The 26,785-nt window shown below is 39.5% G+C and overlaps 1 protein-coding gene across 1 annotated transcript; it reads left to right on the top strand.

The window, feature by feature from the left end:
* Window positions 1–79: 79 nt before the first annotated feature.
* ACSBG1 (acyl-CoA synthetase bubblegum family member 1) lies at window positions 80–26,760 on the top strand. Its single transcript, XM_069026112.1, has 14 exons — window positions 80–210; window positions 2,249–2,331; window positions 10,828–11,045; window positions 11,704–11,792; window positions 12,564–12,684; window positions 14,496–14,576; window positions 17,009–17,158; window positions 19,420–19,596; window positions 20,081–20,262; window positions 20,877–21,110; window positions 21,685–21,902; window positions 23,649–23,788; window positions 24,789–25,035; window positions 25,658–26,760. Exons 1-14 carry the CDS (start codon window positions 80–82, stop codon window positions 25,732–25,734), a joined length of 2,148 nt encoding a protein of 715 aa, XP_068882213.1. The 3' UTR covers window positions 25,735–26,760.
* The last annotated feature ends 25 nt before the right edge of the window (window positions 26,761–26,785 follow it).

Genomic DNA, 26,785 nt, shown 5'->3' with positions numbered 1-26,785 from the left:
AAATTGTTGTTGGAAGAGAAAATTTCTTAATTGTACTTTCAGGGCAAAAAGCCTCACTCTCAAATGAGCTGCTTAATTCATGGGGACAGGTAGCAACTATATTGCATGGAGTGTTACCAACTTTAACACTCGTGAAGATACTGAACATGTAGGACTCCTCACGGAAGTTCTGCACACTGAAGCATTACCAGAGGAAGTCCAGAAGTTCAGGTGTTGCTTGGCTGGTTTTCTTTAAAGGGAACATAATGTAAGCTGAACCAGTACCCTATAACAAATAAGACTAAAGCAAACTAAAGAGGTAATAATCTGGAAAAAGTCATTAATGATGTTTATTAAAGTTTTGAGTATCTTCAAATGAGGCTCTTCTGATACATTACTAATCAGAGTTGTTTTATTCTGAAGGCTTTTCTGCTCTTTGTTTTCATCAAAAGGGATGTTCAGTTATCTTTAGACCAAGATTTTGGCTTATTTGTTTTGTAAAATAGTAAAATTTAAAAAGCTTTATTATTCCCAAGATATTTAAAGGAAAAGATTCCACTGGATTACTAAACATCAAATGTAGGTTTTCTTTAAAATAGGAAAAGAATCCAGAATTATATCAAGTGCTTTGAGATGGCAGACAAACACATTTTTTTAGGTTATTTCAGATGTTTTGTTTTGGTTTTTATTGCCAAATAAGTCTTCCTGGTCTGTCATTCTGTCTTTGCAATCCCACTTCATTAAGTCACCATTTCTTCCACATATCAAACACAGGCTTACCTTTCAAAGTGCAGGATAATCCCCTTCTGTATTTAAATTACTCCGTTTCTCATCAGCATCTGCCTTCACCAAGCCAGTGACTATTTTCAGAGCCTCATTTTGCTTATCAGACAAGCCCTTTCATGTTTTGTCCTATTATGCCATTAACAAGAGAGGAAATATCCTCACAGGCGAGATTAGTGATGACTCCTTGTTTTCCTTCAGCTGCTTTTGTGACCTGTGCCCTCCTCTGAGAGGACCTGCGGGGCCCACCGAGGCAGGAAAAGAACTGTGGTTGTCACTTCTGAGGGGTGAAGAATTACGCAGTCTGCTGCATTCTTGTAAAAGGGATACAAATTGGTTAGGGCTTTTTTGCAGTTTTATTTCATTGTGACTAACAATAATAAATTCTAGGAGTGTCCCACATAGGAGCATTTTACAAGTGTAGTTGTTAATATGAAATAGGTGATAATGTCTGATGTAGTGTTTGGTCCTGCCATTTGCTCCCTGTCACCACTGTCTAAAAAACTGCTTTTGAGGTTGTTATTTATTTGAGCTGTGAAGAGCATTGTTTCAGCTTTCTTTTTCTTTGTTTTGAGTTAATTTTATTGCACTGTGGAGGGGAAGGACTTCCGAGCTTCACTCAGGACTCTTCTGTTGTACCTATGGAGAAGGAATGAAGGAAATCTTAACTTCTTAGCCTCTAAAGGCTGCTGATTCCCACTTGTTCTATGAAATGGAATTAGTTAAATTAAAAAATCTTTATGCTGCTATTCATTAATAATCTGCAGTGCATTGCTATATGCAGTCATTTCTAAATGCTGATTGTGAGATATTTTGCTGATGGAACTCTTTGCAGTCTGTCACCTTACAGACATTTTGGGTTGGAGTTTGTTTTTGTGCTTTAAACTTGGTCTGTTTACTTTTAGCCAGGAAAAGTTAATTTCATCCATGTGTTAATGATAATTTGTTGTGCTGGTGAAATTTTTGAGAAACTTCATTATTATTGTTATTGTTGTTGTTGTTATTATTATTATTATTATTAACTAAATTGCCTTCTCTTCCTGGCCTAGAATAACCCCCTTGACTTCAGAGCTTCAACAGGTATTAACAGCAATTTACGAGGTGTTGTGATATTAGTAGCGGCAGTATGATCAGGTTTAAGATTGGTAACTCATTTTTCATACTTGTGTTGTTCACAGCCTCTTTGTGGAGTTTCAAAGTTAGTGTCTTCATCTGGTATATTCCATGATGTTAAAACCAAAAGTGTGAAATAAAGAATGTCATCCTTAGAGTGAAGACATTTCCATTTAACTGGGTTGTAGTGGAGTTTGCAACAGAGTCAAAATGTATTTGATAGCTCTGAGCTTTCTGGTTCCACCTGCTTGAATTTCAAAGTGCTTGCAAGCTGTGTTTTTGTTTCCCTTTTGATACTTATATTGCATATTGTATGTTGATTGTAGTAGAGCCTACTCCTGGATAACATCTTAATAGTTTTATTTGCTTTTAGAACCTTTGTAGATGCACAGACTGTCCGCAGAGATCTGCTGCCTCATTTGGAGGAGACCCAGGGTGAAGGCATAGAGCCAGCAGGTAAGCATGTAAAAGGTGATCCTTGGAAATTCGAGCTCTTCTTAGAATTCTTTTGGATGTAATTTTTGTGTCTATTCTAACATGTTATGACTGACAATTTCTCAGATAATGTAAGACAAAATTAAAATAAAACTGAAGTGAGTCAGGGCAGTTGAAAAAATTTCAGGAGTTGTCTGTAAATTTGCATGGATTTAATAGTTTCTGCCAGTGTTTGTCTGTATTTGAGATGATGACTAGATAAAAATGAAAAATAGCTTGATCCCATTGGGAATCATGCAAATTGTTGGGTTACCTTTGGCATCACAGCCTACTCACCAGCTGTCGACTGGGGAGGATTTGATGTGCAGTGTAATGACTGGAGGCTTTAAAGGAATATCTGTACTTTGGTCAGGTCTGTGTTGCATTAGAGCATGTGCATAGCGATGTCATTTAATCCAACTGCAGTGGTGAATGACTTGCCTGAATGTGCTACCATGTGGCTTAAAGGAAGTTTGCTCGCAGAACTTTTGGTTCTTTGGAAGGTTTGCAGCCCTAAGGGGGCTCCCTGTTGCCTTGGTGAGGCGGTTACTTTTATCTAAATATGCTCATTGAAACAGAATATTTGTTCTAGGAGAAAACTGAAGCAATGAGTAGACAGATATCAGATCTATGTAGGAGTCTGGCATGCAGACTTTATACATGTGTATAAATTTATCTGTGTGGCTATATAGTTGCTTTTCAAAAGGCAGTTCTTTGATACACAGTTGGGTTCTTTCCAAGAAGTGAACTGCTAGCTGTTTGCTTTCAGTGAGCAGGAAATAAATGTGGATATAAATGAATAAAGGTGATAACAAACGCCTGTTTTCAAATTTTCAGGGTATCTTATTGAGCTATTTGAGCCACACGTTCTATATGTAGATTATCACTGAGACTGTGATTCTGCAGAATACTTGCTTGTGTGCTTGTGAAGGTTCTGACCTATTTTTCTAAGAATTTATCTGGGACAGTGGTTAATGCTGTCAGCTGCCTACCTGCTTCTCTCCCAGAGGTTGCTGCTGGCTGCAGTTTAGAGACGTAAGCTGGGTTGTAAAGCAGTGCTCAGGAAGGAATGCACATGCTATTCAGCCACTCCTACAGAGGTGACCACAGCCTCTGCCACAAAGGTGAGGTGAACAGCTAAGGGTAGAAGCCATTCCAGCTGTTCCATCATAATTTTCCTGCGAACACAAGTCACACCTCATCCATTTTAATTAAGCAGTTCCTTTATTGGTGTTTAGATATGTTTCTAAGTTGATGAATCAGGAGCTTACAATTTGTTAGACTTTGTCTTCTATTTGGCTTTGGGAATCTGTGGCACTACTTGTTATCCATTTAAATGAGAAGCAGTGTTTAACTTGAAAACATCACACTGCTATGCAGATGCTGTGTGGTGAAGTGAGGGCTGAATTTCAAAAACTCCTCCCAAAAAATACTCTATGAGAAGGAAGTTCAGTGTCTGGTTGCAGGGGGTCTACATTGTATATAAAGAATAAAGAAGGAGATTCTGGTATTTTGTAGTTGTGCGGAACTGTCTTCCTCACTTTATAATTGGTTCATTCTGCAACCTCAGGAGTAAATTTTTCTAACGAAGACCACAGGTTGTTCTGGAATTTTTTCCTCATTCCTTTCCACCAATGTATAGAAGCTCATTCCTGTGGAAGCAGGCCAGATTTTGTGGTTTCTAATGGATATGTAAATCCAGAGTACCCTTACTGTTGGCAGCAAGGATTATATTGACTTAAAACCAGTGTGAGGTTAGAAGAGAACTCATCCATGCTGGTTTTATACTGGTGGAATCAACAAAATAATTTATGTTGGAAAAGACCAATGGAGGGCAACTAGGACATCTTTCTGCTCATAGAAAGCCTTGTGGCTTTGTTCAGCTGAGTTTTGAAAACCTCCAGGGATGGATATTGTACAGTCTCTCAGTCCCCCTTCTTAGGCTGAGTCACCTACATTGTGAAATTCTTGATCCAGCAAGAATTTTCCTTGCTGCAGCTCATGTCCATGGCCTCTTGTTCTTCTGATGTGTGCCTCTGAGAAGAATCTGTTTTCTTTGTAGCACCTGCTTCAGTCTTTGGCAAACTGCAGGTAGATTCATACTTCGTCTCCTCCAGACTGGACAAACACAGTTCCTGCATGGGCTTCTCGTACACGGTGTGCACTGGGTCCCTGACTGCCTGGGAGTCCCTCTTTTGGGCTTGTGCCAGTTTTTTTGTCAGGATCTCTCTCTTGCACTGGGGCTGCCAAAGCTGCACACTGCTTCAGGTGCAGCCTCAGGAGCACTGAGTAGGGGCAAATAATCACTTTCCTTGGTCTGCTGGCTATAATCTTGCCAATGCAGCCAGGGGTGTAGTTAGCCTTCATTTCCATTGGGGCATACAGCTGAGTCGCAGCCAACCTGTCCACCACAAACCTCAGGGGATTTTCTGCTGAGCCTGCTGGCATCCAGCCCATGCTGGGCCATGGAGTTATCCTTCCCAGAGTGCAAGATTTGGCTGCACGTTTGTCAAGCTTTCAGGTCATATCAGCCCATTCTTCCAGTGTGCTGAGGTCCATCTGGATGGCCGCCCTGCCTTTTGTCCTGTCAGTCACTTCCTCATGTTTGGTTTCGTCATTGAAGCTGTTGAGGTTGCATTCTATTGTCCAGGACAACAGTGCCATCATTGAACAATGTCATTCTCACAAGTAACCCTTGAAGAATGTCACTTGGAATTGACTGCTAATTAGACTTAGAATTGTTGATCACTGTTCTCAAAGACTACTTACCCAGTCAATTTTTTATCTACCTGTTCCTCCAATTCCAGCTGGTTCAAACCTTCCAAGAATGCTGAGCTATATAGAACTTGTCAAAGACCTTGTTAAAGGTAAAGTAAGCGATGTTCCACTGCTCTCACCGTGTCAGAGCCATGATGTAAGCCAGGTGAGTTAGATTTACCAGGGCCAAGTCAAGTCTGTCCATTCTGGCTGTTGTCAGTCACCATTTTATGGCTCAAAAGGATTTATAGGAAAGTCCTATAGCATTTCCATGGACTGAGGTGAGGCTGATTGGCCCTTAGTTGTCTGAATCCCCTTTCTTCTGCTTTTTGAAGACAAGTGTGACATTTGCCTTTTTTCTTGTGATGGAAACCTTAGCAGATTGCTGTGCTTTCTCAAAGATGACAGAGAACAGCCTTGCAATGGCTTTGACCTGGTTTCTTAGAGTCCACTCTGAAGGATCCCATCTGGTCCCATCAACTCTTTTGTATGTGTCTCACATGCCACTAAGGCATGGAAACTCAGGAAGCCTGACCTTGCCAGTAAATACCAAGATGAAAAAGGCACTGAGAGCATCAGCCCGTTGCGTGTCCTGTGTCAGTGAGTTGCCCACAGTATCACTGGTTATCCTTTTGGCTGTCACTGTACCTGTAGAAGCCCTTCTTGTGCCTTGTCACATTACTCACCAATTTCAATTCTAAGTTTTGATTTTCTATTCCTGCATGCCTGGGCAATGTTTCTGTACTTATAATCCTCCTGATTACACCCTCTACACACTTTCATTTTGGTGCATCGTAATCAGTTTTAGAAGCGTCCGTATTGTTATGAAGCTTATTTTGTACTTGTCCTGTGGTGTGGTGCACCACTCCCTCCACGTCAGCTTGTGAAGGCATTCTTTGGACCATGTCTTATTTCTCTGATCCACACTGGTAGGGGTTTTCACTGATGTGAAGAGCAGAGTATTTTATTGCAATTAATAATTGTTCCCTTTTCCTCCAGTGGAAAAAGTATAAGTTTCCATTAAGTGAAATATTTTTGTGTGTTTTGGCTAATTTAAAAAGATTTCCTCTATTTATTGTCTTTTCTGTTACAGAGGGTAAAATTACATGTTTATTGTGGAAAACTGGTAATACAGAAGAAAACCCTTTTCCTCCCCAAGCTGTGGAAAGGCAAGCCACAGGAGCTGGTTTGTGTATTTTATTGGAAGAATCACCATGTGTTTAGGCTGGCTGAGACTTTCAGGTTCACTTGAAATTGCAAAGTTCTGTACTTTTGTTTAATCTGTTTCTTGGCACAAGGAGAAGTTTGAAACAGATACCAAGCTTTCTAATCAGTGTATACTCAGCTCCAGCTTCTACTTAAAAGAAGTTAATCTTTCAGGGTCCCAGACATCTTGAAGAAAAGTAAAAAATAGTGGGGGAGAGGAGGAATTATGTATTTCTTTTGTCAGCAGAATGTGATGACATCATAGCTGTGGAATCTTGGATGATGACTTTCTGTCAGGAATGCCTCCAGCAAAAAGCTGAATTCCTTCTCTCATCATTAGGGCAGAGTGTTGTTTTGCAGCATCTGGCATATAATCAAGACACTGTTTTGTGAGTTAAATCTGATTCATTTTCAAGCAGAAGTTAAATTACTGGTTTAGTTCTTGCTTCACAGGGCACATCTATGAAATATCACTTGGAGTTGCTCAGGTCATGCAGAAGGGCCATTCCACAATCAGCCTGTCTGTTTGTTTATCTGTCTGAAAGGTGACCTTGGGTCTTTTGCATTTTATATGACTCTCAAAGGTGTTCCTCCAAAAACATCTGAATTCATTTACATTCTCAAATCCTTTTTGGCAGTCACCAGAATACTTGTGGGTCAGGTAGTGAACAGAGAAAAGGTTTCACTAATTATATTAGCTTTAAGCTGTAGATTAGTGTATTTCTCTTGTCTTTGTTTTTTAACTACTACAGAGTCTCCTTCATATATCTGAGACCCAGCAGTTTCAGCCAGACTGAGTATTCATGAAAAAAAACCCAAAACCCCCCAAAACAAACAAACAAAAAACCAAACAAAAACCCAAACAAACTAACAAAAACCCCCAAAACCCAAACAAATAACAATTCCTTTATTTGTTTAAAGTAATTTTTGATATCTGAGCTTGTACCATGTCAGAACTTCCCATTGTACATGGTGGAAGGAATAAACTGGCTGTTAAAAATACAAAATGTGTAATGTGTTTTATGTTGTGTATCATTTCAAACTTGGTAGAAAATGTCTGAGTAACAAATGTACTTTTATAAATCAGTATTCACGTGTAAATGGTTCCTAATTTTAGGATTGTATTGTAAAAGATCAGTTGAAAACTGTAAGTGTGTCTTTCAAGTGGTTCTTAACTGCTTTTTCTCCTGTAAAGTTCCTTGTTGAAAATTTATGCCTTAGTTTTCACCTTAGGGGGAAAACTGCACACCTGAAATCCCAGGTATTTAGATCAGCTTTTCTTAGAACAGTTCCCAAGACAAGCTGCAGTACAATCATCCTGATATAACTTATGTGTGAGACTACCCCGAGCCATCTCTTCCTTTAGTAGTGAAGACAGTGAAACATGGAAAATGCAGTTGGATCTTGGAGTTTTTGGCCTTGGAGGAGAACGACATGGGGAAAAAAGTGTACTTCAAGGGTCTCAAACAGTGACAGTCAAGATTTTATTACCTGGATAAAATCTCTGCTCTTTTTGTTTTACCTGACAATATAGCCTTCTTTAAGCAGAAATCTTTTTGCAACATACCTGCCCTTCAGAATTCACATGAAGGACCTGAGCCAAGGTCACATAGTAGTGGATGGAGAAGTATTTGGGGTCTGAAGTGTAATGCGGGTAGCAGGAGTTAGTGGAAGAAAGAGGAAAGGAACAACTTTCATGCATACAGAAAACTTTCAGTGGCATTGAGTGCTTTGAGCTGGAATGCTGGTTTTTTTCCTTGTGCTCTGTGAAACTACAGTTGTATAATGAACCAATGATAATAGTGTATTTAGAGGGGTCTTATTCTGATTTCCACTTTGGTTTCAGGAGGTACTGAGTTGATTTCCAGCCTGGACATTGCAGTTAAACTTTCAGACACTACTGAGGCAGAGCACCTGTTTTGCTTCTCCCAACATTTATAATTGATGCATTTAGTATTTAGCCAGGCATTCCTTCCCAGGCACTTTCTGCAAAGAATGAGCCCTCTGCTCAAAATCCCTCTGCAAACTGACAGAGGAATATATTGTTCATGTTGTTTTTACTAGCTCTGGGGACAGACTAATTAGATTTTTATAATTATTTGGCTTATCAAGATTTCAGAACAGTTTTTGAGATTTGAGTTCTACCTGCAAAAACATGCAAAAGCGGACACTGAATGGGCATTCAAGTTTATATTTATTTGCACTGTATCTTGAGTATTATTAAGGTGGTGCACAAAGTCTCTGAAACCAATTCTGTTCTTTGTCTTTTAAATGAATCAAATATGCCTTTTTAATGCCAGAAAAACCTGAATAAGGAAAACAAAAGGAAACCCAGTTTTCAAGTCCATTTTTGGTTTCTATGTATATTTCAGGCATTTGATTGATTTTCATTCTTCTCTGGGAACTGTGCTGTTATCTGCTGCACATCTGAGATGAAAATCATTATTAATGCAATTTCTGTAATGTTGTTGTAGGAATGTTGCTAATATTTTCTGTTTCCTTCAAGAGAGGTACCCTTTATTCAGGAGCATTTTTAATACATGGACCAGAATGGTATATTTTAGTTCTGTATGGTATGATTTTGTTTTGAACAGAACAGTCACCCACCGGTGTCCAAGCACACCTGTAATCCCTGACACCTTTGTTGTTTTAGAAGCCAGAACATCTCTATATAGAGTTTTTCATCTGGGCTTTGGTGTGTCACTGCAGACAGTAAACCTTTGGATTAACAATAGATTCTGTGTCTGACTGGTCTTACCTCTCAACCTTTTCACACCTGCATTGGGGTCAAGTGCACAAACACCTGCTTTGCCTTCTCAACTCATAAAGTATTTATTGGGTGCTACTGCTTACACTTCGATAAAGTCTATTACCTAATATCCTTCAGAGCTATTTGTTTTCTAAACTGTCTGGATTTATGATGCCCTTTCTCCACTGACCTCAGCACAGCTCCACACCTGTTTTGAAAATCACTATGTGCAATTTACACATCAGAAAATGAAGGCACGTGGAGATGAAGCAGCTTTATTTATACTTATTGTTGTCATTAGCACCTTCTGTTTGGCAAATCTTCCAGCCAGGAGCAGGAATGGAATGAAATGTTAGTGAGCTTACAGCAGTTTGCTGTGCCTCTGGCTCTTGGTGCAGACTGCTAGCCTGACTTGAGGGAGGCTGCAAGTGTGTTCTAAAGCACTGGTGTGGCTCCAGCTATGGCTGAGGTATTCATATATTGTCAGAAGTGCTCAGCGAGGCAGTTCCCAGACTTCTGAAGCAACTAGAATAGCACTGGAGAGGGATGTGATGCATGTTGTACTTTTAACACTCCAAAACTGCTCTTTTTCAGCCACTGAGGTGGCAGGAAACAGCACAGATACTAACTGAGCTTTTGCTTTCTATAAGTGTAGTAAAAGACAGTTATGCTTATTAACTTTTATTAGGAACTTCAAAAAGTGCTGTTTTCTGTTGCTCTTAATTCTGACAAACCCAAGCACTTTGGTCTAAAATTTTTTCACCAGCTCACTGTAGAGTATATATTTTTTTATGTCTATGCTAAAAAAATATTGCTTCATTTATGGAAGTAAATCTAAGGAAAAAAATGTTTTTAAAATGTTCTTATACTATTCTGTTCATAAGTATACAAATGGTTTGACCAGGGAGTTACGGGAGTGTTTGTGCTTTCCATGTGAGACTTCACCTGAATTTTGCCAACTTTATAACCCCTAGGTTCTCTAAGGAATGTATTCATACTTAGCCTGTTGCAGGGTTTGCAAGAACCAAGGAGAGTCTTTGAGACACACATTTCTTGTGGATGCCAGGGACTGTCCCAGTCCTTGGCACCAGTGGTGAGAGCCAAGTGACATTTGTTGGTGCTCTGCGTCTTTGTCCTGTCAAGGAAGGGGAGAAAAAAGACAAGGAGAAAAAAGTGGATGGTATAAAGACAGGGTGAGGAAGACAAGAGCAGAAGATGAAAAATGGAGACATGGAACCAGGGTGAGACAGGAGTGAGTGGAATGGACACATTAGAATGAGGGAAAAACTGTGGGAAGTAGTGAGGAACAGGGACAGGATGAAGGAGAATAGCTGGAGGGGCAGGAGGGAGGGAAGAGTTATAACAAGCAAAAGGAGCTTGGATATTGAGCAGGGGCAGAGGTTTCATGTCTTTTGGATCTCTTTAGCCTCCTGATTCACCAGCTATTCCATTGGCACAAGGGGGAGTGCAGAGCTGAGTACAGGCAAACAGATTCTTCTGGAACTGATGGTGTGCCTATAACACACAGAATCATCAGCATAATTCTGTATGGCACTTTTATGCAGAACAAAGAATAAGAAATAAAGATTTCTCTTTCTACATGGTCTATTTGATAATATAAAATTGGAAAGCCCTTCTCTCAAGAGCTGGGAAGTGCCAGAGTTGTGCTTAGTCCTGTGGTCTTTATTCAATCCTCTTGTCGTCTGGTACACAGTCTGGTAATTTTCAATTATAGATTACCTTGACAATGGTACTTTACCTTCCAGAGTCCCTGTGGACTTCATTTGCTGATGGCAGAGTCAGACTGAGAATAGATAACTCATGTCCACAGACTCCCATAACAGTTCATCAGATGTTCAAGGAGAGCCTGGAAAAATATGGATCCCTTAATGCTTTGGCCAGCAAAAAGAATGGAAAATGGGAGAAAATAACTTTTTCAGAATATTATTCCCTGTCTAGGAAAGCGGCCAAAAGCTTCCTGAAGGTAGGTACAGGAAACAAAACCAATTCCTTTAATCCTTTTGTCTCCTTCAAAAACCCAAAAAACAAATAAACAAAAAAACCCCCAACCTCAAAACCCACAATGTAAGAGGCTTTTTGCATTACTTGAAGATCAGTAGTCATATTCTTTATTGAAATGATAGTGATGAAAGTGAGTTTTGGTCAGAGGTAACACTGCTGTCAGGGAACCTTGACTGCAAGTGAGGAGCTGCTGTGTTCCACTTTCTCGGTGGGACATGGGTGCAGAGCTCAGCATGAGGCCTTGAGATTAAAAAAGAAAAATAGGGGAAAACTACTATCATGAATTTGGTGAGATAAAGACAATCTTTAAAACATTCTAAACATAGGGTGATATTAGTACTCATTAGGCTCTTATTCATATTGAAATATTCTGGGTTTTAGGCCTTTCTGGGCAGCAGAGTTCAACCAGACAGGAGAAGGTAGTGGAAAATTCACATCCTGTTAATTGCTGATAAATACCATGTTTGTTATGGATACCAAAATACCAAAATGGATACCATGCCTTCACATGCCTTGTCAATACTGTAATAATAAATCAAAGGTTTCCATGGTTTATATTTGTGTGTATGTTTCTCTCCAGTGTGCCTGTATTATATAACCTTATGTATATTATTTTTAAGCTTGGTCTTGAACGATTCCATAGTGTAGCAATCCTTGGATTTAATTCTCCAGAATGGTTCATCTCAGCTGTTGGAGCTGTTTTTGCTGGGTAAGACATTTTTGGGGGGGTTAATTTTCAAGGGGGATTTGGGGATTTCTGTTTTGCTAGGTCTGGAAATGTAGCAAATCAGTATTATGTGTCATATCTTGGAAGTTGTGTTGCTACTGATTAACATATTCAGCAACCTTCTGGAGTCTCATATCCCAAATAGTCCAGGCACTTATAAATGGATCCTGTTTGCCATGGGCTTAACCGTGACAGTTACAGAGAAGCTGTTGTTCAGGATCTGATCCATGGAGGATGTGGGAAACAGATGAGAATCACAGTTTTATATTAATGATACTTGTCTACAGTGAGCAGATGAAGTAACATATGAATACTAACTACCCTGATTTCTTCTGTTCTGATACCTGTTAATTTGGATTTTAGTTCTTAAGCTGTTTTGTACCAATGAAATCCAAATTAGTATCTGTGTACAGCTTGAACAAAAAAAGGACCTAAGTGGGGATTTTTTTACCACTTCCTGAGCTAACTCCTGTGTAGCCTTAAGTGGGTTAAAACACTGTGTCCTACCCTACAGCATCTTTTGATGAATAGTTCAAAGATTAGTTTTTGCAATGTGCATAAATCAGAGATTCGTGTATATCTGAATATGTGAAACAAACATTAGAGCTGTCCTGCTGTTTGTTTCCACGTCTTCATACCCCTTCAGGTTTCATCTGATCTTTGATTATTATTCTCTTTTGATACTACGTGCATGTGTGTGTGTGTGTATGTATGTAAATATATGTTCTTATATATATAAATTTTCTGATGCAGAGGAATTGTCACAGGAATCTATACAACCAATTCTCCAGAGGCCTGTCACTACGTTGCTCATGACAGCAAGACTGATATCATGGTCGTGGAAAATCAGAAACAGCTGGACAAGATAATGCAGGTAACAAGGTGGCTGAATGGTTACTGAAAAGCCACATTTTTTTCATTTCTCAATGCTGTATTGGTCCCAAATACCATTAACGCTCCCTATATCACAAAAACTTTCTTTGTGAGGTGTGTGTTGTTACTCAGAAATCTGGTATCTGGTGTTAAAGCTTGTGGGTGGCTCTGACCTACAGTGTCTGTGGCTCCAGCAGAGAGCTCACTGGATGGTTCGCTGCAAGCTTACCTGAAAAAACCCCACATTTTAATCCCATGTTTTTACTGTCACCACGTGATTCTGTTTGGAAAAGCACAGTCCACTTGAATGGAAGAGATTATGCTGATGCAGGTTTGGAAAGGTCTGCTATTAAAATACTAAGGATGTCAGTGTTCAGAATTTCCTCTTTCCAAGGTATTATCTTTTCCTGTGTGTAATATCAGCCATTAAGGCTCTTGAGTTTACTGCACTTTGATAGCATGATTGTTAACGTCAGACCTTAGTGAGAAAGGAGGAGCCTCCTGAAGTGAACAGCCACAATTTTGACAAAACTCTTGGGCAACTGGGACTGCCTTTCAGCAATAGTGCCAGATGGAAAGACCAATTAGATGGAAAGATGACTCGGGAGAGGGGCACAGGCAGTTCCTTGGGAAGGGCTTGTCTGTCTGTCAGATATCGAGGGAGACCCGTGGCCTCACCAAACTTGTACCAAACAGCACTCTTTGCTGAAGCAAGAGGGGCCTCCATGATGGAACTTTCTGCCAAAACCATGTACCTGCCAGAGAGAAAATACGCAGTGGTTTTTTTCAAATGTATTTCATATAAGCTGTTCATTAATTACTTTGTATTTTGTAGTTTTGTTTTATATGCAATATGGAGGAAGAGGGTTTTTTTTAAGTATTCTATAAAAACACACAATCAGACAAGCCTTCTTACAGTGTCATTGACACAATACCAGGCTATGCTGTTGTGAACATGGAGAGAAGAATCCAAATGGAGAAACTCGAGGGGTTTGGTTCACACTCAACTATGTAGAAAAAGAGAGCTCTGGCCAGCACTGCTTTATCCAGCAGAGGATTTTTTGAAACTTTTTTTTCTGGGACCCAAGACTGAAATAATAACATAACATTTCAATTGCTGTCCTTCTAATAATATGTACATAATAGCTACCATCAAGCCACTGCTTTTGTATTGGCAAAATTCAGTTCAAAATGTGATCAATTGAAAGGCGTCTGTGAGGCAACAGGTCCCCCAGTATTCAGTGAAATCAATGCTTTCTGCAGGCCATGCAAAGCATACAAGGAGCTGCTGAAAACAGCAGCCACTGCTGTCTGCCTGTAAGTTGCAGCTTTATATTTTTATTTATCCTTACAATGTGCATACAGCTTCTTTTTCTTTTTTCCTTGAGGAAGTAGAGCTTTTTTTAGCACTTGAATGTCAGTTTTTGCTGAGGGACTCTATCTCTATTGGTAATCACAGCCAGGGTCAGCTTCTAGCTTGACCTGCACTGTTCCTTGATGTGCCCTTTTGTGCATTATGAGAAAGAATGCTGAGGAGCCATTTCTGGTGTATTTTTCATTTTTTTAAAACCTTTTGACTGAAACCAGATTTCCTAGAGCAGTCTGTGTAGATTGTGTAGTTCCCTCCTTCTTCCCACCTCCTCTAGTTGAGCTAGGTGGTGATGAGTTTAGGGGAAAATATTTGGGGGTGGAGGGAAACAGGAGGATTTTTGTGCCTGTCAAGCCATTACAGTTTTGGCAGCATTTGAGTGGGTAAAAGCCCACACAAGGTATGAGTAATAAATTATAATTTTGCTTTAAAAAATCCAACAGATCTGGAATCGTTTGCCGCACTTGAAGGCTGTGGTGCTATATAAGGACTCCATTGCAGAGAGACATCCAGATTTGTACACGGTGAGTGAATACTAGAACAGAGGCATAACCAAATAATACATGGAGTTATACCCTTGTATTACCAGTTAATACTTGGGGTATTATTTATTTGATAAATTTCTACTATGAGTATCTACCATTTAGAATGCATTGCTGTGTTCCAGCAAACATGTTCAAAAGTTTCATCAGGTTTTTTTTTTTTTCATTTACCTTTGATTCTTTACATTTAAAAAAAGAGCTACCTTGCTTAGCTGTCTGTCTTGTGTCTTCCTGATCTCTAACTTGACTGGGTTATTAAAACACCTGTAGGATTTAGGTGGGAATGTGTACTCTCAAATGATTAAAAATAAAAGTTGCCCCCTGATGCCTGTGAATTCGGTAACATTTTTTTTAATCCGGTATTTTAACTGGACTACAGATTATCAGATTTTAGGCTGAAAAAATTCAACTGCGGAAAAATATATTGAAGAGAAATATGATGTATTCAATATATAAAAATATAATGAAGGAGGAGTGAACAGCATAGAAATATTTTAAAATACTTGCAATTTTGATAATCTGATAAGGAAAAGGTTTTCTGTGCTTTTTTTTCGTATCGTATATAACTTAATAATAAACCATTACTGTTCTGATACTGTACATATTGGTTTAGAGCATGCCTTGCATTTTGTACAATAAAAACGTTAATACAAAGATGATCTTACTATTTAAAAAGATTAAGTGCTAGCATTTAATTCTTGAACAACCTGCAGTTACTGAAATCTAAATGTCTGAGAATTGCAATATTTTTAAACACTGGTTTGGTGTTCAGGTGTCATGTTGGACGTTTTCTCAGAGGAGGAGGGTAGCTGTGAGTGTCTGACAGTTGCCACAGTTTGTCATCTAAAGAAAAAATTAGAGATCAGATCAGCAAAGGCAGAAATGATTGTTGATAAGGTGTGATGTAGAGCAAACCACCAGCCCACATGGTGTTTGATAAAAGGGATTTGTGCCATGTAATGAGTGGCTGCAGGGGCAGAGCTGGCTGAGCAGTGCGTGTTTCCAGAAGGCAAATGCAAAGTCAGGAGTGTGGTGTGACTGTTCTGTACCTTCCACACTCACTGGAAGGCCAACACCATCTGTTGCAGGTGCTGTTCAGTAAACAAGGCCTGGGCAACAGATTCTCAGTGATCAATGCATTCCACTGTGTGAATACAGTAAAGGTCAGGAAAACAGGAACGACTGCTTAGTGACATAAAAACAATTACATCCTTGACACCTCAGGCTTTCCAGGAGCTTGTGAAATTGATGCAGCCACATTCTGTGGGAAGGGATAGAATGTGACAAATCCTCTACTTGCTGCAGAGCTGTGCAGTGCCTTTCTTTTCAGAGGTGTGGTTTGTTGGAAGAAAGCATAAAACTGATGAATAATCCTTAGGACAGCCTTGCCACCCAAGAAAAGGAAGTTAAGGTGGCCCAGAGGCTGACTATTGTAATCTTAGTAGCCAAGTGGCAATGCCAGAGGTCTAAAAGAAGCAATGAACTACCCTCAAGCAGAGACTCTCCTTTTTTACCTCTGTCTTTCTCATCATGCCCATTACTGCTTTATGGTCCTAGATATAGCCCCAAGAAATCACTGAAAAATGAAGGTGCTGCACCTTGCATTTAAACAAGACAGTTCTATAGCACAGTATGAATCACATGATTGCAATGGGAAACTGACAGTTTGGTTATCAATTTTCTTCCAGTTAGCATTGAAATCAATGACACTTGGCGGCATATCAGGGGTGTGCAACAGAAGTATCTGGGAGCAACAATATAATACAGAGAATCAGGTTCAGGATTCTTCTGGGCCAATTTATGTGGCACAAAAGTCCAATGTCATAAAAGTTTTATCTCACTCTAGAATGAGACAAATTTGAATGAAAGTTGTGACCAGCATAATATGCTGTTTCCTATAAAATAGCACATGTTTTGGGCAAACATTCACACATCTAGATAATGATGCTTTTGCCAAGGTGCATTCATCCAATTGCTTTATAGTTACATTTATATAGTGTACGATGAATTACAGATGAGCTGTCACAAGTGTACTCTTAAAAATGATGCATCCAGATTCCTTTAAGCAGACACAAAATCATTCTTATAGTGTGAGATGGTAACAGAATTTTAGCCTCCATGACTTACCCATAGTATCCACATTGGAGGATATTACTATTACTATTCCCTTCTTAGACACTGAAAAGACTCATGGCAGCACAATTTTAGATAGTCTGTTTGCAATTCACACATTAAGCTCTAAGATAGACTTACCATATTTCTTACATAGCCAAGGTCTGGGGAAACTTGCCTTGGATACATGTTCAGAACAAGGCATGGAAATGTTCTAACATTTTTGAGACAGGAAAGATGCAGTACTGAGTCAATTTGTAAGAAGCCATTTGATATCCTGAATTTTCTGTTCCGTGCTCTAGATGGAAGAGTTTCTGGAGCTGGGAGGTGACGTCTCTGACATTACTTTGGATGACATTATTAACTCCCAAAAGCCAAATCAGTGCTGTGTTCTGATATACACCTCTGGAACAACTGGGAAGCCAAAAGGAGCCATGCTGAGTCACGACAATGTAGGTACTTTAGGTTCTTCCTGTAGCAGAGAAACAGCAAAGTGTGAGGGTATTTATTCCTGTGATTTGAAATGGCTGGTACATCCTAGAGCCCTGAAATGCTTTTGCTTTTACAGCATGGATGCTGTACTGCAAAGCAATGTCCAAGTGCAGTCAGCTGCTTGTGGTAAAGTACAAGCAAGGTAAAGAATGAAACTCCATTCAAACAGCACTTCACAAAGTTGAACAGTTCTTTATGAACAAATCATACACATCGGTGAGCTGCTATCAAAGCAGCCTGACGGACTGCTTTTGCAGATTTTATTAAAATTGAGGGTGGATGTGTGGGTTTTTTACTTTGGTGTTTTTTGTTCCTGGACTTGTATGCAGTTTTCTACATCTGTCACTGGAGGATAATACAGCTCCAGTGCTCAGTGCTGGTACTTACAGTAGCCCTACCTGCATTGCTGCAAACAGAAAATTTCCAGTTACAGAGAAAAGCAAAGTTGTTTGCTAAAAGGACTTCCCGAGAGGCTTGCTAGGAAGGATATGTGGTTGGCAGCTGAGCAGGAGTGGAAGGTGGTAGGGAGCCTTTCTGAAAACACAGAGAATCTGTGAAAGGGATGGTCTAAGTTGAGGCCTCACCCCTTAAAATAAAGCAGAAATTATTGCAGACATGCACACTGTGAACAACAATCCACCCAAATGTAGGGAATTACTGCAGTGGTACCTGGAAGCAGAACATAATGAACTTGGGAGACAAAAAGACTGATCTGATGTTCAAATCTATACTCTTCTATCTCAAAGGAGTCTGGTGTCATTTCCATGCCAGCTGCCAAACTATTCTTGGCTGCTGATCACAAACAGGCTATTTTTATGTTGACAAACAGTGGAAAGCATGCCATGCCTGTAGCTCTGCTGCTGCCTTGTTTAGTCAAAGATGTTTGCCACTGTTCATGTGCAAAACCAGTGCTGAATCAGTCCTGTATGACCCACGCAGATTTGCTGTGAGTGTGCCTGTGTGCTGTGAGGCCTAGAGTACAAGCAATGAATACAGACACATGTTAAACACACCCCATTCTTCCTACTGTGTAAGTCTCCCATAGCCACTTGTCCAATGCTGCCATCTAAACTTGGGGTGGTCTGGCCTGGCAGCACGCTGCTCCTTAAAACCCTCTCTTGAGAATCTCTGTTTCCTTAGGCCAAGCCTACACTTGCACCTTCTAATTTATTACAAAGGAGCTGGCAGGAACATACTGTGATAACAGGAATACATGTGATTTGTGTCTGTGCTCTGCCATCTTGAATACTCTCATTTCTGTATCCTGCACTACCCACTTTAGATTACAGACTCCTCTGAGAAAGAGCTGTTTCTTTTTGTAGGTTGGGGTTTTTTTGGGAGGTGTTGTTTGTTTTGGTTTTTATTTTTGTGCACATATATCTTTTCCATCACCTCTCACACCATCACATATATTTATGGGTCTTCCCTATGCTGTGTTCTGATAATGAAGCTATGCATATTTAATATCCTTGAACTGCATCTTCTGAGATAAAGTGGGAAATGGGAAGAAGGAGGGGGGAACATCATCCAGCTTCATTAAGAAGTTAAGCAACACAACTTCAAAACTATTCATATATCTGCTACCTCTCATGAGGGGGGTGTGTGTATGTGTCACTTGGGAACCACTGCAGTGAATATCCCAGAGGCTTCCAGCTCGTATCTTCCTCCTTAGTGCTTAGCCAGGGGATGATCAGTACAAGGCAATGAGCTTGTGGCTGATACTAAATTGTCCTTTGAGCTCACTGATCACTGAATATTTATTGTTCTTTTTCTAACTTGTAGATACAGCACTGGTGGAAGGTGCCAGTTTAATAGAAAGCCTGCAGAGCAGGAGAGTTGCAAAGGAAGGGACAGATCAATTTGTTGCTTGTCCATCCAGCCCATGGCTGCCCAGCTCAGTGTGTCACTAGGGCATGGGGAGCTGCTAGCATTCACAGCCCAGTTAGGCAGCCCAAATACTGTTATTTAATTATGTTACCTGTACTTCTGTATTGCTGCAAAGGTCATCTGGCTTTTGGCAGAGTGTCCCCGGGGAACTGACAGTCCGGTGTGTTGTCAATATTGCAGTGTCTTCAGCAATTTCTGTGCGCACAGATTTTTCACAGTTTCATTAACATAGCAAGAGGATCCTTAGTTTGTGTTAAGAGGAAAAAAGGAAAAAAAAAAAAAACAAACCAAAATCCCCACCATACCTAATGCGTTTAATTATTTATTTAAACAGATAACTTGGACATCAGCCCATTGCAGCAGAGCGGGAGATATGCAACCTGCAGAGGTCCAACAGGAGTCTATAGTCAGTTATCTCCCACTCAGCCACATAGCTGCACAGATCTATGACCTGTGGACTGGAATCAAATGGGGAGAGCAAGTTTACTTTGCTGAACCAGATGCTCTAAAGGTACCTTGTCTTGCATTACATCTAATTAAGATTGCACTTCTTTCTCTTAGAAAACGTCCCAATGAGACAATATGATATTTGAAAAGTTGTAGAGGATGAAGAATGAGAGTCCATTATTGTAAGATTTATGGAAAAATAAAGTTCATTATATTTGTGATCCAGTGCTCTAGATTCCAATTAAAATATATAATTCATATCCATAAGGTTCTTTTAAGGCAAAAAAAATATAAGCAGTTTTTGGAGGAAAGGGACGCAGGAGGAACTAAACCATGTGTGTTTTTCCTCCTTGTGTACATACCTCCCCCAAAGTGTCAGACCTGACACATGTTAGTGCATATGGCTGACTCAAGTGGGCTTAGCAGCCCTTCTGTGTATCTTACATATTTAGTGATATTCTACATCACTAAAGATGCAGGCTTTACTTCACCAAACTTCTTTATCTCTGCTGTGTGCCTTTGTTGAAATTATTTTATGATTATAACAGGGAAGCTTGATTAACACACTGAAAGAAGTGCAGCCAACATCTCACATGGGAGTTCCCCGAGTATGGGAGAAAATCATGGAGAAATTAAAGGATGCTTCTGCTCAGTCAGGATTTATGAAGAAGAAAATGCTGTCATGGGCTATGTCTCTTAGCTTAGAGATGAACCTGAACAGCTCAAGCAGGTATGTAGTACAATGAGTGAGATTTCCAGCAACCTGGAAGTAGCAATTTGCTACTGTAATAAACTGTGAAGCCTCAGTGAGACTCTTTGTATAGGTGGGTTACATTTGGCTTGGCGACACAGCAAATATAGTGCAAGGGGGAGGGTGTAGTTGTCAATTATTATTGATGTCACTTATTTCACAATGAAGTGTAAAAATTTCTTATGCAGAATGGTATTCCAAAAGATCATTCCATGATACTGCTTTGCTTGTCTGATCATTCAGCTTCTCAGATAGATCTTGCAAATTTCAGATTTCAATGATGTAGGTTCTCAAAGTCACATTTAACTGATAAAAAATCAGGAATACAAGAGCTGTGTTGTATACAATATGTTTTTATAGATTCTTTATTATTTGTTGAATTCAGATACCTCAAGAGTTGGAGATAGGAAAGCTGGAGAAATGAAAGAAACTGAATAAATGAAGAAAGGATGAATGTGTCACCTTACTTATGTTCAAACTTCTGTCAACACCCAAGCCCAAATGACAAATACATCTCTAAGCAAAATCTGTGCCTGATTTTGTTTTGAAAATTTCCTAGGTTGCTCTGACTTACTTGTGTATTTTGTACTCAGCAGTGATCTAAAGCAGCTCTGGACAAGATTAGCAGACTACTTAGTGCTTGCAAAAATCCGCAGTGCACTGGGGTTTTCTTCCTGTCAGAAGCACTTTTCTGGTGCTGCTCCTCTCAATACAGAAACACTGTATTTCTTCCTGGGTCTGAACATCACCCTGTATGAGGCCTATGGGATGAGTGAGACCACAGGCCCACATTGCCTGTCTGGGCCTTACATTTACAGGCAGCACAGGTAATTTTGCTCTTTTTTATTGCTATTTTTTTAATATGATCTGTTCCATTTTATCTATTAAAGGAGTATTTACTAAGGTCAGCAAAGATATTACAGCTTATTTTATTTTCTCTGAGTGCACTGCCACTCTGTTGTGACTCTGTTGTGACTGTCAGAATAATTTCCAGGTCAGAATTTGAACATGTTGACTCTGTAGCACGCCGTGCCAGGAGCACTGAAACTGAGCTACAACATTCTAGGCAAACACAGTGACTACATCTGACATATACCCTAGCCCTGGCCCGGGGGAGGAATGCAAGACCTCAAAGACAACAGTGGTTTTAGGCCTGAAGATACAGGGGGGAAACAAGCAGCAAGCACAGGGCAAGACAGACTGCCAGAAAGTACTCAGACACCCCGACAAATCTGCCCTTAGTGAGCGAATATTCCATAGCTGTGGGACCACTACAGCACAGTGATATTTGCAGTCACGGATACTTTGACAGTTTCAGGGACCTGGCATGTTGGCCAACTTATCAGTATTATGTTTGATGTTTCTGTGATCCTGTGGGGTTTTTCTGCTCTTCTCTGGTAGCTGTGGTAAACCAGCACCTGGATGCAGAGTGAAACTGGTGGACAAAGATACAGATGGCAATGGAGAAATCTGTTTCTGGGGAAGGACTGTTTTCATGGGTTATTTAAATATGGAAGACAGAACAAAAGAAGCCTTCGATGAGGAGGGGTGGCTGCATTCTGGAGATTTAGGAAAGCTAGACAAGGATGGCTTTCTCTATGTCACTGGAAGAATTAAAGGTAATAGGAAAAATCTTGCTGTATGTTTATGGTAAATGTTCAGCACTATTCAGTCATGTGTCAGATGTGGTCCATCTAAATGAAGTGTCTTTCCTCTAATGCCAGCAGTATTGCCCTAACAGAAAGGTAAAAAAACTTTCCTATGAGAAAAACACAGTGTGCTCTGTGTTTAGGGAAGGTTTCCCTCTAGTCTGCAATAGATGGAGATGATTCAGTTCCTACAGTGAGGCCTTTTATCTCCCAGACCGTTACTCAGTATCAATTACAATTAGCAGGATAAACTACTAACACAGGTTTAATTTGTCTTGTTTGATTTGAATGATACCATTAAGCTGTCCAGTCTCCCTCTGAATCTTGTCAAATTGTCTTAATTGCACATTAGAATGTTTAGACAGTAAGGAGAGACATCTTCTGTTATACAGACATTGTTGCTCCAGGTCACAGGTAGGTTCCTCTGGTGCCTTAGGTGAAGTGTTTGCAGAGACCAGAGCTGAAGCTTGAGAGCAGAAGGGAAAGCTAAAGCTAAAGCCGTGCACTTAGGTGTTATTACAGGACATTGGGTAAAGTCTCACGAGACTGAGACTGGTCACTTGCTTACTTGGAGGCTTTTTTCATGATACGTATTCAGACAGTGGGATGTCAAGGCAAGATGTAACTGAGGAAGATTTAAGAACTGAGTAAATATCTTAGAACGTAAGACAAATCACTAGAGAGATTAACACAGAGGAGTGAATTTGTCACAGGTGGCATCATGTCCTGCTGGGAGTCAGGACTGAAGTTGGTACTATTAATAGCCTGCACCAAATGCAGCTGTCTTGCTTTTAACTTGTTTTCTTGTCTGATTCATTTTCCTTTAGTACAGCAGTAACAACCCCTTGTCTCAATCCATCTGAACATTTGTGTTTCTCTTATATCTGTCTTGATTGCTGAACTAATAGGAATTACCCTAAATTACAGGAAAGGTAGACAATCTGGGATAAAATGACCATATGTCCAATATCATTGAAATTTAAATTCAAGTCCAAATAAGGACAATGAAAACTAAGGGCCAGAGAGATTGGTAGAGGATCTGAGACAAAGACAGGACTATTGCAAAAGGAGGGTGGAATGAAAGGGAAAGTTAGACCTAGGAAAGTATGTCTGTGTTATTTGTTGAAGCATGTTCTGAAATGCTGCAAAGACAACTATTTGAGGACAATGAGAAGTCACCAATGCAACAAAAGCAAAGAACTGGAATTTATTTAGAGAATACTCAAGTTTGTAATAATTTCATTGAATATATGTATTACACTTCAGAACAAATGTTGCTTTTATGGAGGCTTCCTGCAGTAGTAACTTATTTTTGTCTGACCCCTCTTGGTAGATTTAAGAATTGGTTTTACTCATGATGTTAACAATGAACTTGCTTTGTGGTGAGATAGCAACAATAGAATAGAGGGTGAATCCTTTGCTAATTTGGAAGAGATGATCTCTCACAGAAAAATTCCAGTTACGTAACAGTCCCTTGAGGTTAACCTGTTACTGGATTATGTAAAAAATACCTGGAGCAGATATTCTGAAGGAGATCGAGAACTTGAGCATGTTTGAAAAATAGTAGCATTTTTATTTTGAAGATAATTAATAGGACTATCTTGGGAAAAAAATCTCTAATTTTTTATGTCAGACTGAGAAAAGCAGGTTGAGCCAGACATTAACCCAATTTTTGGAATTTATTTGGAATTTATTTACCTTTCTTTTTTTGCCTAGATTTGATTATTACAGCTGGAGGTGAAAACGTGCCTCCAATTCCAATCGAAGATGCTGTTAAAAAAGAACTCCCAATTGTTAGTAATGCTATGGTGATTGGAGATAAAAAGAAGTTTTTGTCAATGTTCCTGACCCTAAAGGTAAACCAGTTTTAATATTGCCTTCAGTGAAGTTATACACATGCACCTAAAAAAAGAGTAATAATTTTGAACCATTTGTAAAAAGACCTAAAATTAGATAGGAGGATGTTTTGTTAGCAGAGGGAAAAAATGTATAGCAACTACAGACCAAATCCTGCTGGGTCTAAACTCAGGGTTACCTGCTCTGCTAACCATCCACGTATTTACTGCTGTTTCTCCTACATATACAGTAAGAAGTATTTTCTATTTAAATGCAATTTTTTATATAAGAAATGCTGGAATATTGAGAAGTCTCTGTAACAGAACACAACAAAAGCTTTCATGCTTACAGATGAGCAAAACCAATAAATGTTTCTGTTATGGGCAAACCCAGAAAATTTCTAACAGAAACATTTCTTTACAATTTGTCATTTTTATTACACAAGAAGGATGACTGTGGAACAAAATAATTAATAGCCTTGCTGTGGTATAAGCTTCAATTGAGAAATCACCGTTTTCCTAAAACATTTGCGCTTCAATTCTGTGTACATACCAAGAGAATGCCACTTCAGGTGTTTTCAAGTTGTTTGCCTCTATGACTGATACACCCTTATACTCAGGTACAATAGAAATACTAATTTAAGAAGTCTAAGGAACACTTCTATCTCAAGCTGTTCACGTTACACCATAGTAATTCCATTGAATGATGAGCTAAATGCTTCCCCATAACAATGGAGTCATTTGGAAAATATGGCAGAAATTCAAGGTCAGAGATGGACTCTATTGTGTAATTCATTCACACGTTTTAAGTCTGTTCATGACATCTGCATATAAGCCAAAAATATTTGCATTTGGTAGCCAAGCGGAAAGAAAAGCCCTTTATGGTCTGTAGGTGTTTCTGCTTTTTAAAGCTTACAGAATATTTGCGTATTTATCCTGTAAGGGGGAGGGCCTGGTCAGAGAATTTGTTAATGCCTTTTAGGAGTGAGCATTTGATGATTCACTTCATTTGATATTTTAGAGTGTGGTGGACCCAGATACATCTGATCCCACTGACATTCTCACAGAGCAAGCTAGAGACTTCTGCCAGAGGAGTGGCAGTAAAGCCACGAAAGTGTCCGAGATTGTAGCTACAAGAGACCCGGCAATCTATAGGGCCATCCAGGAGGGAATCAACAGAGTCAACAGCAATGCTACCAACAGGGTTCATTGCATTCAAAAATGGATAGTCCTGCCGAGAGATTTTTCCATTTCTGGGGGAGAACTAGGTAAGACTTACTGATTTGTCTTGAGGTACACAAAGTTAAGAGGCTGCTTATCTAAGAATATTCAGTACAGGGAAAGGAAAAATGCTTATGCAGTGTGTGGTAATGAATACAAAAATTGGAGTTTTAGCTGTGCACACATTTATGAATCTGTGCTCATTTGCAAGTAGAGCTCATAAATTTCAGATTGTTTTGGGTAATTAATCAATTTTGGTTAATTCCTTGTGCATTATAGCATTAATAACTTCCAGTAATAATACTGAACGTTTCTCTTTAAAAAAAAAACAGACGCAGCAAGAGAGTGAAAGCCTGGTAATGGAGCACAAAGTACATTACCAGGCTCTTTGAATAAACTGGGAATTGTTTAAAAGCTTTCAAAAACATATTTTATGAAAAAATACTAGCCAGTTACCACCCTCATATGTGCAGCTCCCTTTGAAGTCCTCATGCGTATGTGGAGGCAACCTCACATACCACACTTGCTTCTCACTTCTAGCATTTATCTGTGCTTAAAGTGGGGCATGTTCTTCCCAACAGGCTCTTCAATAAAAAACTTAGGCTCCAAAGCTCAAACTGAGTAGGAATTTTTGTTCCAATTTCTGGAATTGACTCTCCCTCTTTTAAGGTCCCACAATGAAGCTGAAGCGGCTCACTGTGCTTGAGAAATACCGAAATGAAGTAGACTCCTTCTATGAAGAATAAGAAGTGTTTCCTCCAAGCATTAAGAAAGATCTGTGAGCAAAAGGAAATGCTTTCTAATCAAAAGCATTAATGAGGATTTATGCTTTGAGTTGTAGTCTATTGAACCAAACCACTAGAAAGCTGCTGCCAGTTTAGTTGTTCCTGATACTCACCTGATCATTTGTCCTCTTTTTACAGAAGCATCTACAGTGTGTCTGTTCTCTAATGCTGCTTTTACTTTATGACCTAAATGACTAAAAAAATCCTTCTGTGTTGTATAAAGCAGATATAACTAATTCCTCTAGACTGAAACAAAATTATTATACAGTGCTCTTCCATTTTTTTTTCTCTTGTTCTACAGGATGTTTCCTGTAGCTCATGATATATTTTGGTAGATAGCAGTACTGCTTAGTGCAACTGCCATACCACTCCAGTGATAATTATTTTAAAAATATATAAAAATCAAAAGGGCTGGGATTTTTTTCCCCCTCCCAGAGAACAACTTTCTTGTTCACTAATATATTTGAGAACGTGAAGACACTCCTCTCCTATTTCTGTAGTGCCTAGAATTCAGACTTCTGTGAAAACAGCAGTTCGTTTCTTAAGTCCATGTTGGAATAAGTGTTACTACTTCTCCTAAAAACAAATAATCAGAAAAAGCAGGGGAACAGCTCCCTAAGACTGAAAAACACAAAGCAGTAACCACAGGAGCTCGCACATGAAAATGCTACTACAGAAATTTCTTTTAAATGGTTTACAGTGCTTTTCTTTGAGCAGTGTTTGTCAGTGTGTATCTGCATGTTTCAGTATTCACATTGCACTAATTCTGACAAATGTGGGCTGCATTTCTTCTTACCTATATGCAAAATAAATCACATTATGTGAAGGAAATGCTTGGCACAAAGTTGTTTAAAGGGTGTGCTGTAAGTGATCTTTGGCAGACAGCTGTAGTAGCTCACACAGGCAGGCAGGCCACAGCCACTGTTACTGAGACAAAAGAAATTATGCAGAACAGGGTAGGGTTTCCATAAAAGTTCCATTTCCAGTCTCACACATCTTACAGACTTAAGAT

The sequence above is a fragment of the Aphelocoma coerulescens genome, chromosome 10 (assembly GCF_041296385.1).
Source record: "Aphelocoma coerulescens isolate FSJ_1873_10779 chromosome 10, UR_Acoe_1.0, whole genome shotgun sequence".
Classification (NCBI taxonomy): domain Eukaryota; kingdom Metazoa; phylum Chordata; class Aves; order Passeriformes; family Corvidae; genus Aphelocoma; species Aphelocoma coerulescens.
The sequence above is the reverse complement of the archived record's forward strand: the minus strand, read 5'-3'. Positions and strand labels throughout refer to the sequence as shown.